Source organism: Pelecanus crispus, chromosome Z (genome assembly GCF_030463565.1).
Source record: "Pelecanus crispus isolate bPelCri1 chromosome Z, bPelCri1.pri, whole genome shotgun sequence".
Taxonomy (NCBI): domain Eukaryota; kingdom Metazoa; phylum Chordata; class Aves; order Pelecaniformes; family Pelecanidae; genus Pelecanus; species Pelecanus crispus.
In genome coordinates this window covers 551,570-564,859 of record NC_134676.1, presented here as the reverse complement: position 1 = coordinate 564,859, position 13,290 = coordinate 551,570, and the positions used below count along the sequence as shown (strand labels likewise).

Genomic DNA, 13,290 nt, shown 5'->3' with positions numbered 1-13,290 from the left:
CCTCTGAATTAATTTTTTTTTTAAAGTATAGACTTACTAATATTAAAATTTTGAAGGATACAACCACAAGAAAAAAATGAGTTCAACTTTTTAGAAGTTACTTCCTTTGTTTAAATAGTTATTTTATTGTAAACTCTTCAACTTTTTTGTTTACAAGACATATGGGAAGCCTTTATTTAATGCAAGCTGTTTTAAATGCTGCTTTTGGACAGTGTAATCTAACTGCATTTTCCATCCAAATGCAGGTCAAAACAAGCCACAAATAAGGCTAGAATAATTTTGTAAATATCCTTCTTGATGCCTCATTTTCTAATATAATCCTCAAAAAATAGTAATTAAATGTAGGCTAAGTTAGAGAATTGCCAAAATAAGCATGCATGGATTTACTGGATCTTAATAATTAGTAAAACGAGAAGAAAACAAACTGTTATATCAGCTAATGAGAGCATGTTTTTGGAAAGTAACTGAAAATGACAAATGCAAGCAAGATTTAAACATAGTGCTTAAGTCTTGTTTTCTGATTGTGGTAGTCTGTAAAAGGTGAGTAAATCTGGATCAAATTTTTCAAGCTGTTTAGGCATCTAAATGTGCAGTTTCCCAGTGAAATTTAAAGAAACCCAAACACATCATTTAACTCTTGTTTTTAACCAGTAGGCATTGATCAGCGAAGCAGTTTTGCAACTGTGATCATTTATTTAAAAAAACAAAAACAAAAACAAAACAAAACAAAAAAAACCTGTCCAAAATCTGTAATTGCAAACCTCCATTTATTTAGGAACTTGTTTTAAGTTCATATTTAAATGTTTTGTCTGAAGTTATGTTTGAGAAATGCATTGAAAAGTGGGTAACACTGCCTCACATTTAGGGTACTCTCTTGTTGTAAAGTGAGATATATTGCACCACGAAGATCAAAGCAGTGCTTTTATTTTTTCCTTTGTAAAATGAAATATTGACATGTACAGGGCAGCTGCAGTAAAATATATAATCAAATGTAAATACTGTGGACATTATCACTGCAGAGGGAAGCGATAAAACACTGTGTCCTTCACAGCAAAAAGCTCTGTATGTTAGAAGGAGTGGACTCCAGCTGAGTAAGTTCTAGGAAATCAGTCCCAGCACTTAATTCTAGTATTAATTACATCTGGAATGAAAAACTATTTGCTGTGATACCATTTGCTGTGAAGTTTTATTCATTTCACAGTATTGAGCGACATTTGACATCTTTCATTTTCTGCAGGGTATCAAGGACTCCCCCGTGCGCAGAGCGGTGAAGGACACCCTTTCCAATCCGCAGTCTCCACAGCCCTCACCTTACAACTCTCCTAAACCACAACACAAAGTTGCACAAAGCTTCCTTCCTCCTGGCTGGGAGATGCGAATAGCACCCAATGGCAGGCCCTTCTTCATTGATCATAATACGAAAACTACTACATGGGTAAGAGAAATTCTAGATAATGAATTTTGAATCAGTTGCCATCTTTTAAATGTTTCTGTCTTTGTTTTCATGCCTATATACCCCCTATTTTACTGTGGCATTTGTCTTTAAGGGGGGATTTGTCAGCCTAACTTTCCATAAAACTGGTATAGGAATCTCACTGCATCCTCCATGCAGCCACGTACAGTAGCAAGAGACTCGAGTAGCTAATTTTGTGAAATTACTATAGTGCTGCCATTGCTGCACTCAGAGAAAGGAAACTTATTTGGTCATATCCTCTTAGATTTTGGTGCATTTGTACATCAGCTACCATGCAGTAGTGTTTTGCATTTTGCATTTGACCTTTTTATACTTGACAAGTCATTGCATGCAAGTACTGTCCTTTAAATTCCCCAAATGTGAGTTTGAGGGGCATGCAGTGCAACGGAGATTTGGATTGTTGTTTCATTTGAGACAATGTGCGTATGTGTCTAAGTGCCGCTTATGGGAGTGCATGCATTCCTGACAGTAGGGCTGTATGTTTTGAAGCATGTCTCTGGATAGGACACACTTAATGGAGTCAAAGTCTTACATCACCCTAACCAACTTAATGTTTAAAAAATCATTTCAGCATATGAATCCTAATTAAGTATGTGACACATCCAAATACCAAATGTTCTATTGGTTTTGTATGTTTTATTCTCAAAAAAAAAAAAAAAAAAAAAAAAAAAAAAGAAGAAAAGAATAACTGTAATGTAGGAAGATATCCAGATAATTCTGTGTTTGACTTAGTATGTAGATCTAACTTGATCTGTTGGCTTTACAGTTCTATATTTCTATTACAGGAGGATCCACGACTGAAATTTCCAGTGCATTTGAGATCAAAAGCATCTTTGAACCCTAATGATTTGGGCCCTCTTCCTGTAAGTGATAATGCATATGTATTTTAATATATATCTGCTGTCTTATGTGATCTGATCTATTATTGCAGCCATATATTGTATGTGGACACATATGTTGCTGTCATCACTTTTCTGAAGATATTAAAGCTATGTTTATATGTAGCACCAAAAAGCTTCATTGTGATCTGTGAATCAGTCAGGCTCTTTGAAGCCAGCCTGTAGTATTTCTGAAATGATCGCGTGTTGTTTTTGCTTAAGTTTCTTCAAAGCTCAAAGCTTTACCTTGGTTTTATCTCTGACTATGTGCTTTTAGATAATTACCTGTTGCTGGAGCAGATTGCTCAAAGTGAGCTCTAATAATCTACCAGCATATATTGGCATTCAGACATCTAAATAAGTTTTGGGTTTTCAGTGAAACTTTCATATTCTGCAGAGAAAATTATCATTTTGTCACACTTGTAACCAAAGTACAGTATTGACTTACAGCCATGTCAAATACAGAGTTTTGCTTTGTTTTTAGAAAACTGCATCTTTAATGGCAGAGATTAGTCTATGAAAGCTAGCACTTCTTCTAAGGTCCTGATTTTTACAGTGTAGTGTTAATTCAGCTTATTGCCTCATATATACTAAGCACACTTTTGAGAAATTGCCATTGAAATTGTACTTGCAACTCTGGAAACCTTAGTGACAACGAGCCACTAATTGTCACCAGCGCTCTCAGTGCTCCAGCATGTATTATGGACAGGCTGTCTGCGAACAGCTCTGCCAGCAGCAGAGGCTACTGTCCCACGCTCCAGGACATGTCAGGTTAAATTATTTTAATTTTAAATAGTTTGAATAACGAGTCTTTACTCTTACTCATTTTCAGTGAGCAGGGTTACAGTTTACTGAGACGAACCGCTCTGCCAGCAGACCAAAATGAGCGCTGCTTTGGGGCAAGAGTGGTGACAAATGCTGCCTTTGGCGAGGGGCAATAACTGCTGTTGCCACCTAGGATTAGACATCCTCCTCTAAGACATCCTAAAATCTCACTGCCCTTGTCTTAATTAGCAAAAAGTTTTGCCTCCTGTTTAAATCAGGCTAGGGCATTTGTGAGGGCTAGTGTCTTGAATCACTGATGAGATTGAAAACTGTGCACAGTTGAACATATTTATCATGATGCATTTCCTGGCTACAACACAGCAGCAATGCAGTTTGTCTTGAAGGAAACAGCTGTGGAAGTAGCTATTCTTTTGCAATTCTTCAGATACATTGAGCATGCATTAATCTTTGAGGACACATTGCTTAGATAGGAGGCACTGCATGGGAGTAACTGAAGGGCCAATTTACAGTTTATTTTGTTAACTGCAAGAGGTAAAAAACGCAGTGAAATCAGGATAGCCTGACATATATCACTGGAGATATATAATTAGTAACAGATTTAAACTCAGTTTAAACAATCCATTTTTGAGTGAGGTAAGGATGACTACAGAATTTAACAATTTCCATCAAAAAAATGGAAATTAAATAATTTCTCATTTATATTTTATAGAAGTCTGAAGCTCACATAGAGCATACAGGTGGAATGAGTGCTAGACTGGACAGCATTGCATACACTAACAGTGTGCCATTTATTGTCCTTTCTATACTGTAATCATTTGGAAAATGGGAAAAGGGAACGGATAAAAAGGGAAGAATTGAGGACTAGGTTAGACATTCTTGTCCCACTGTAATGGGATCCTGGCTTACATATGTACGGTAAATAACCCACATGTGTTTCAGAAGTAGAACGAGAAACTCTCAAACCTAGCCAATGATGGACAATCTATTCTTTATGTTCATTTCCTAGGAAATGGGTATAAACCCAGATGCAAGAAGTTGCCACTTCCAAGCTTTAAAAAAATATTTACTATATTGGATACCGTTATCTGTATAAATAGCCAGTTTTTTGAATCTTTCTAGATTTTTGGCCTTGACATAACGCGTCTATGATCATTTTGTGTTTTCTGCCTCACAAGCATCTATCAGACAGTTTAAGTAGGTGTGCATAATGTATTGCTTCATGCTGTCTGAGAGCGGTAGTATTTCACTTTCTTTCTTTCTTTTTTTTTTATTTCCTCATTCCAGCCTGGTTGGGAGGAAAGAATACATTTGGATGGAAGAACGTTTTATATAGACCATAGTAAGTAAGCATTCAGGTACTACAGCAAATAGACAAAGGGAGGTCATAAATATTGAAGTGAAAGCTTTATAATTTTACTCTTCATTTAGGAAGCCAGGTGTTGATATGTGGAGACATTGATACCAGAGACTTAGTGCCCTCATACGGTACTGTATATTCACTGAAAGCTTGCTTTTAATTGGCTCATCAAGCTTTGTCCCTCTCTGACTTGTGAAGCATTAACATTTCTTCTTTGTGGTTTCTTTTGTTCTTGTTGATATTTTGGATTCGTCGTTGTTGTTGTTGATGATCCCATGGCTTATTTGCACTTAATAAATTAAAATATACACTAGGAATAGAAAATAAGATGAGAAAAGAGCATATAGCCACAACTCCACATATAGGCAGTGGAGAAATTAGCACTGATCAGTACTTTTTCCTCTCCTTAAGAAGGTCTTGTGGCAGTGCTGATTCTGATCTTATTTCCTATTTATAGCATGTTAAACTGCACCCAGCCCATTAATATTATTCAGTTCTGTTAGTGAAGTTCTAGTGTAAGTGATGTTTCATTGTAGACTTGTCTTATTACAGCATCTCAGAACTACTGTGTGAGTTTTTGTTGTTGTTTGAAAATAAAGCAGCCCAGAAAGGTTGGGTTGTTTCTTCCTTTTTTATATTTATTTTTTATTTTTAAGACTTCAGCTGGACTTTTTAATGAGGTATTTCTACTGATGGCATAATCTTCACAGAAATAGATAACTCACAAAACCATTAGAAGAGGGTACATGTGCTATGCAAAACTTAAATAATTAAAATCTTAAACTATCATACATATTTGATAGTATTACGTTTTTGTTTCAGTATCAGTAATGCTGACTCCTATGCTTATCTGTAGTTGTATATATGACATTATTAAACCATTATTAAAAGACTGTCTCTAAAGTAATATGAATTTTGAAATTGAAGAAATAGTTTTAAATAAAAATCAGAAATAATACCCCCATCGAGCACAAGATTAACCTCTTTTGAACATCAGTACAGAATTATTATTCTTTACGCCTTCTGTAATTGTTTTTCCCAACAGATATCTGGAAACTTAAATATGGCAAATTATTCTAAACTGCTGCCACTGAAGAGTCACAGAATAAAACTGTCATATTTAAAATATCTGTATAATTGTTAAGCCTCCCAACCTCCTTTAAAAAGCTTTAATCTTTCAGTCTCCTAAATCTACTTAAGCATGAGTAAGTCTCTAAAAGTAAATGGAATGTTCAAGTTGTACGTTAATTAGAATTCCCCAAAGAATTTATAATGATTATAAAACTAAATTTATTTGCATCTGAAATCTCTCTCTAGTCCCTCTTTTGATCTGAGGTTTTTTAGCTTTTTATATAGCAGTTTTTACAAAAGTTTGGAGGGTTTTTTTTTATAATGCTGCTCGTTTCCGGGAAATATTCTTTTGGTCTCAATGTGGTGCCACACCACTGCAATTGCAAGTGGAGTCTAGGAGCAGAGGTGGTGCCAGTGGTATTACAGTGGGCACGCTGCAGCTCCATTGTGATAATGTTGCGCTCCGTATTTAGGGAATGACTGCAAACAGCATTCCGTGCTCAGTGATTTGGCTCGAGCAATCTCAGTAGCAGCATTTGTTTTCACAGTGTCGATAAGGAAGTGCAGTGACATTTGCCCGTAATGATAGGTTTGTGACAGAACCTACTGACCCTTCACTAGTTTCATGACTAACTTGAGAGCATACAGTGAATAGGTGCCATCAGCTGCGCTCACCGTACCCTCAGTAGTCCATTACTATGATAAATTGGCCATCATTTCAGTCATTCTCTGCTAAAGTGACCAGTTAAGATGCAACAAGTGTAGTCAGTTTCGTTATTAGAATACAATATAAATGTTCAAAGTGTTAACAGATCCAGCTACTGTTAATGTCCTGGTTCCCCAGATACGTTTTGTAATTCTTCTCCAGAATTATCCAATACTGTTATCCTATTTTTGAAATGTTTTTCTCATCCCTGAGAGAAACTGTAAAAAAGCCTAATGCAACCAGCACAGAAACCTCGTGTGGAGCAAATACAAACTGCTACTAAGCATGCCATATAAACTAGTAAAACAAAGTACTGTTAAAATAATTTAGGTATTACTTGTAACATAGTAGCATGAAAACATAATATTTTTAGATTTTAACTGTAAACAGTCCTGATTTCTGCAGTGGCCAATCTTTTAACAAAAAATACAGTCTCTAGTTCTCCATGACTGGTCCTTAGCTAGCTAAGTCAACATTATTTACCATCCAGGAATCAAACGGTGTTCTCTATTCATTGTAGCATGCATATACTTCTGCATTTCCTAGGAGCTGATTAGGAAAATACGATTTACCTGTTGGAAGGTGTCATGAAGGAAAACACAAAGGTTTTCCAACCATATGCAGAACAATTATCAGCGGTTCACTGACAGAGGGATGGATATTAAATGCATATATTAAATGGCTTCCCCTCAAGGTCTGCCTTGGGTCCACCATTTTTCAATATATTCATTAGTGATTTGAACAGTGAATTAGGGGGAATATACTCATTAGTTCAGCAGAAAACAACAGTGTAGGAGAGGTGAGAGGTGCTCACTGGAACAGGATGAGAAGTCACAGTGAGTCTGGCAAATTGCTGCTGTAGTGTGAAGTAAGATGCTGTTTAATGAGAATTGCAAAGTATTACTCAGAAAGGGAATAATTAGCAGAATTTTGATTGAAAAGGGCCTGAAAAATATCAACTGAACATGAGTTAATTCATCCTGTGGTGTATCAGCAGGAGCATCTTAAATAAAACCTGAGGTAATCCTTCTAATCTCACCATCACTGGTAATGTCTTGGCTGTGATAATACTGTGTCGAGCATGGCATCCCAAACTTCAAGGAAATAGTGGACACTTGGAAAGGGACCAGAGGAAACAGAGGAGAAGAGGAAATCCTCAAAGGCCCTAGAGCCCAATTTATGGGGAAAGAGAGTATTGTAATTGAGTGAAAACTCAAGAGAGATGGCAGGTTTTCAAAAATGTGCTGCAAAAGGAATGAATTCGTTATCCACATCCACTTTGGATAAGACAGAGAATCTTGAGCTATGATTCCAGGTAGAGTGGTTCAGGTTAGACCCTTCTAATTAATGGGGCATTTAAGCCCTGGAATAGCATTTATAATATGAAGCCACTGTAATACTCTGAAAAAAATGTAGACAAAGATTTGTCAGTAACATCATACACTCTTGAGTATGTAGGGCAATAAGAAAGAATTGCCAAACTTGCAGTCATTTCCAGTTCTATTATCTTTGATTTCACAGAAGATTACCACCATGATTTGTGGCTGTCAGTTTCAAGTAGGTATAAGAAATTAATTGGTATAAAAGCAGGAAACTTTGTAGATGGAAATTTGACTTAACAGGTTGAAGCAAGAAGAAAAGGGCGTCACGCCTTTATGGCAGGCTCTGGTCTGTGGATCTCGTGTGGTTTCTGGAGCTGTCGGTCTAACAGCCTTCCTCCATAATTTCAGTAAGCACTAAATAGACTTCATGTGTAAAGGGAAATAAAATAGTATTTTCATATTAAATTAACTGATAGATCAAATTTCTTGAAATGTGCTTGTGATCTTTTTAAATTTTCTTCAGTTAACATTTAATGAATGTCACCTTTCAAATCCCAGTCCATTTTAAAACTAGCTTGGGATGCTCAAAATTTACGGGCCTTTTTCAGCTGTAGAAATATGGAAAATACTTGTGTCTTAATACAACTTGGGTTGGTTCTTTGCTTTTACCTATATGTCCTGGTTTCGGCTGGGATAAAAACATAGCTGTATGTTTAGCCATAAAAACAATTTTCTTGAAACTTAGTGTGTTTATTCCCAAACCAAGCAATTCCAAAACTTAAAATCTGGACTACTATCTTAATATACAGCTCATAAATCAAAGCAGTGCTTGTAACAAACAGGTGTATTATTATTAGCCTTTCAGTGCAGGAAATGGATGACTTAAACCTTGCCGTTGCAGGTGGCATCTAGTTTGGTTTTTGGAGCATTGTCTTATCGTTGCAACATCATCATTTTGTTGTGATTCTGTTGTGTTCAGAATCTTGTGAGGAACAGTTGTCTGGAGGCAGGGAGAGTTTCACCATGGTCCTCTATAACGTTACCATATCACCCTCCTGGTGCTCTTAAAAGCTGTAGGTGAAAAGAAATGGATTCTGTTGTCTTACTGCCAAAATGTCCTGTGGTCAAAACTGAATGATCTCTTATACCATAACTGTATAATTTTGCCTCCCTTAATGGTCCTATAATCTTTTCATTAAATCAGTGTCTAGGACATTTTTTTTTTTTAGAGAGATGTTATTCCCTCCAAATTTAAATACAGACTGTCTTTTATAAGTATTACATTTTGGCTATCTTTATGCAAAATTTCAAAAAAGTAAACTTAGTCTGTCATTTGACAAAGATTTTGGGTTCCTTTACCTTTCAGGCATGAAGTCTGTGTATTTCTAATATGAGTTGAATCCAAGACCATGTTCAAATAGAACATGTTTACTGCTAGAGAAGTTGAAATAAAGCAGTGTAAATACACTGGATTCTGTTGTAGTTTTGCATTTTTGAATGAGTTTTTCAACTAAACAGTGTGATGGGGTTTTGATGTAGACGGGTGAATGCAGCCTTTTCTAACCCTGAAATACTAAGTTGTGGAAATGGTAGTAGGGAAAACAGTTGTAGGGAGAAAAAACCAATATAAATTCACAGTGTGGTAACAGAGAAGTAATGATATAATTTCTTTTGTTATTTACAGATAATAAAATTACCCAGTGGGAAGACCCCAGACTGCAGAACCCGGCAATTACTGGTCCAGTAAGTACTGCTATGGTTTTTTTCCATTAAATCCTGTGACTCACGTGCATTTGGTATAGGCAGGAGCCATTGTCGAGCAGCAGGTCATGCCTGTTTTGCAGAGGAGGTCAGACTCTGCCTGATGAACAGACCGGGTAGCAGGAGCTCTGCCTTGCATTGCCTTTTCCTGACGGCCGTGGGAGGCTCGGTGCCAGCGTTTGTGAGCCTGCAAGGGCAGGGGGAGCTGCCGTCATGTGACAGCCTGCCAGCGTGCCCCAAAACTGATGCCTTGTCCCTGGCATTCAGATGGTTGTGCCACTCTGAGGACCCTATTTTATTTTGCACAGGCTGGAGTGCACTGGGGACTCTGCCAGCTGCCGGTAGTCCAAAGCAGTAGTGGGCTAATTAGGGATCCCTGGAACATTTGGCACTACAGTGCTGTTATTCCCAAGTCAGACAATTGGTTCGAATTTGATGGGTTTGGAGGCTTTCCTAGCAGTAGCTACCTAGCTAGGGAATTTCTCCAGTGGTACAGTATGATTCCTGTCTTGTAGCCATTAGCATGTGAAGTTGGCTTCTGCCTTGGAGTGTCTAGGAAACATTCTTCATCAGTAGATACGACTGAATCACAGAATACCTCTGTTGCAGCAGGGAGGACAAGGAGGCTCTTCAGAAGGATAGAGGCTTTTGTTTGGCTGGTTTTAATTTTTTATATTGTTGTGTTATTTCTGAGTGAAGCTCCATGCATTCAGAAGCTGCATTGCTAAATAGTCTGAATGGTGTTTCATGCTCTGAAACACACAGAAACCCGTCATTTTCATTTGTTCCATTCCCCTCTTCCTGCAACCTGAAGCTTTCTGCGCTAAGTGATGATGGTGATGAATGTGGTTTCCCGCTCTCACCTACATCCAGTCATGAATCTACTTCAAGACCAGCCCATACCTTCCCTCCCCCAAAGTCCCAGTCCTCACCCAGAAACAGAACTTGAAACAGGGCTTTGCACTTTGTGGTTCAGCCTTCAGGGAACATAGAATGTAACTTTTGCAGTCCTGTGGAATTCAAAATCATTCTTTTGCTTCCAGGAAATCACACTTAATTTGCTTAGCTAGCTGTTTTGCCAGGTCTGCTCTATCATCTTGAAGGAACAGTAGAGCAAAGGAAAGTAAGGATGTAGTTGGAAAATATGATCAAGGCCAGGAAGCCTTTTTTTTTTTTTCTCTTTTTTTCAAGGCTTTTTCCAATCCCTGATTAAATTCATGTTGTATATGGTGTCAAAAACCAGAGAATTAAGGATTCTTAATTCTCAAAATATTGTCAAAAAAACCCACAGCAAATTAAGGAATCTTACTTAAATACACAGCAGTTATTTGTTAGAGCCAGACCTGTACCTGTCATAGTATCACTTTTCCAGCCTATTCCTGTTCATTACTTTCATTAACAACTTTGGTTTATGGCCGTTTCATCTGCAGGCTGAATAATGTAGGTTGCAGTCACAGGACCGGCAATCAGGAGTACGGGTGGCTCTCATCTGTACTCCTGCTTGGTGGGCGATGCACTTCAGTGCTTTTCTGTCTGGTACTACCTGGTACGTTAAAATGCTCGGCCTTTTGGGCGTTTGTTTGCATTTCCTATGTGGTGCTGAGGTCAAGGAGTCTGATGAAGGCAAGTAGGTAGCAGAAAAGAACAGTCATCTTGCTGACTGCTGCGATGGTCAGCGAGTGGGGTACGGATTAACACCAACCATGGCAGTCTTCTAGCCTAGCGCCAAATCCTTGCTTACCTGTGCAGTATGGTAGCAGGAAGGAGAGGCGCGGTGTTAAAACAGAACGTCTTTCAAAACTCTGAATGGCAGAGCTTGGGAGAGCCTTTGTTGAACCTTGATTTGTGCATGCCTGGAGTCATCCCGAGAGGCCTTTCAGGTATCTGGAAATCATGTCTATATTTCGGAGACCTGTGGCATTTGTTAAGGGGTGTTTATGTATGCCAGAAACCAATTTCCAGCTCTGCTGATTAATGTAATTCTACCAACCTTCACTGTTTGTTTTTTTTTTTAACTTCTAAAATTGTTCTGTTACGCTGCTGTTACTTAAAAATGTGGTCTAACTCACAAGCAGCTGTACTGAGTGAGTATTCAGGTAAATACTACACAGTGACTTGTACTTGGTTCAAAGGAATGTTAATTTTTTTATGAAATGTTTTAAGATTCTGGATTAAAGACATTATGAAGGTGCATATTTTCATTACAAATAATTTTAAAAATAGTTTTGATATAATTGGGTGATAGTTTGCTAACTATTAAGAATTAGATTCATTCACTTTGGGCTGAAAAGATAATTTCTAGCCATGGACATCCCCTGCCTAGTTAACTCTGCTGTGTAGGTATATATTGTGTCCTGCACTTTCTGGAGGGCAAACAATGTTTGTTGTTAATGTCATAGCTTTACTGGAGCCTCTTACTTGTTCTTAGGTTCATTTTCAAAATTCTTTGAATTTTGTGTCTTTTGAGTAGCATGTAACAGTGCTTAGCACTTTCAGCTGTGCAGATCCATATTCTGTGGTAACACTAGTCATTTTTAAAATTCAGTATCATATGGCATGCTCGTTATTTCCTAATGAGACACATGGATGGCAGTAATACATTCCAAATTTTTTTGTCTGTGTTAAAAATTGGGTTTGCTCTTTTCTGTTCCTAAAAGACGAAAAAAAAAAAGGAGGATAAGTAGTTGATAAACAGAAGAACTGGGCCGAAAGCTGTCATACATTTTGACTCAAATTACACACTGAGAAATGTGAAAGTTTTGGCTGCTGTACTTCATGCGTAGTGGGTTTTATTGGATGATCTATGGCATACATATGTAGATAGAATGTCTTTAAATTTCTGTTTTGTTTAAATAATGTTGGAATATCAAACTGCTAAATAGCTGGAATAATCTGTATTTATGATTCTCTCTCTGATAGGCAGTTCCGTATTCCAGGGAGTTCAAACAGAAATATGACTATTTCCGGAAGAAGTTAAAGAAACCAGTGAGTAGAAACGTGCTGCTTTGTGTTGGAATCAATTGCGCTGTGTCTGGGAGAAACAACAGACCGTCCCAAGCCTAGACACAGAATGGTGTTGTATCTTGCTATAACACACTTGCCAATTTTTCTTGATTGTGCTACTCCTAAAGGGGTTAAGTAGGAACCAGAAAAATGAAAAGTTTGAATTTGATTGATTTCTCAACAAAAACATTTACAAATCTGTAAGACTCACATTTTTCTATATGAATGCAAAATGAAAGCGACGAGGCAGCAAGGAAGTAGCAATGATTCACTATTTCCCATTGCAACTGAGACTAATTGGTATGTTAGTTTACAAGCCTTTAGGTTGAAAATAGACTTGAGGATTGATATTTCTCTTTCATCTTCAGCAGCGGACTTTGACGGGCAGAGCTGGAACAAGTTGGCAGAGCAGAGCCCACAGTTGTGCTGGATTGGGCACAAGCTTCTAGTGTTCTTGTTCTGTGAAAAAAAGCATTTTCAGTAACATCTTTAACATAAAAGAGCATCAGTATTAGCTTGCATGTGATACTGACTCATAATTAACAGTAAACAGCCTTGGCAACACGAACAGTAATTTGAAGAGTGATTTGCCAATGTCTTTGCCTGTTTATTGATAGTTCCTTGAATTTCCACCTTGAGTTTGACCAGTGGTTGCACACAATAAGCACTTTAGTTGTCAGGAAAAAGCAAACCTTCTGAAAAAGTTGTTTCAAGTCAATTTTATTAGGAAAACTGTACATGGCTGAAACAGTCGTGTTTATCTGTTCATCCAGTCTTTCTACAAATTAACCCAGTTCTCTTCTGTCTTTTCTGAATTTAGCTCCCTGGGCGTTAGCTCCTTCCTATTTAGCCAGAACTAATAAAACATTTTGGCAGCCCGATTCTCTTTTGTTTACATCTTTGCAATCCAGTTCTGTTGTGTGTATGGTACT

The 13,290-nt window shown here is 37.5% G+C and overlaps 1 protein-coding gene across 2 annotated transcripts in view; it reads left to right on the top strand.

Annotated features, from left to right (window-relative positions):
• Nucleotides 1-13,290, top strand: part of NEDD4L (NEDD4 like E3 ubiquitin protein ligase) — a 154,047-nt gene that overhangs the window by 124,166 nt on the left and 16,591 nt on the right. For both annotated transcript variants that reach the window (XM_075727087.1, XM_075727086.1), the window contains 5 exons: nt 1,238-1,435; nt 2,260-2,337; nt 4,423-4,477; nt 9,279-9,337; nt 12,275-12,340. In XM_075727087.1, coding sequence (XP_075583202.1) covers nt 1,238-1,435; nt 2,260-2,337; nt 4,423-4,477; nt 9,279-9,337; nt 12,275-12,340 — 456 coding nt within the window. The remainder of the gene's footprint in view (nt 1-1,237; nt 1,436-2,259; nt 2,338-4,422; nt 4,478-9,278; nt 9,338-12,274; nt 12,341-13,290) is intronic.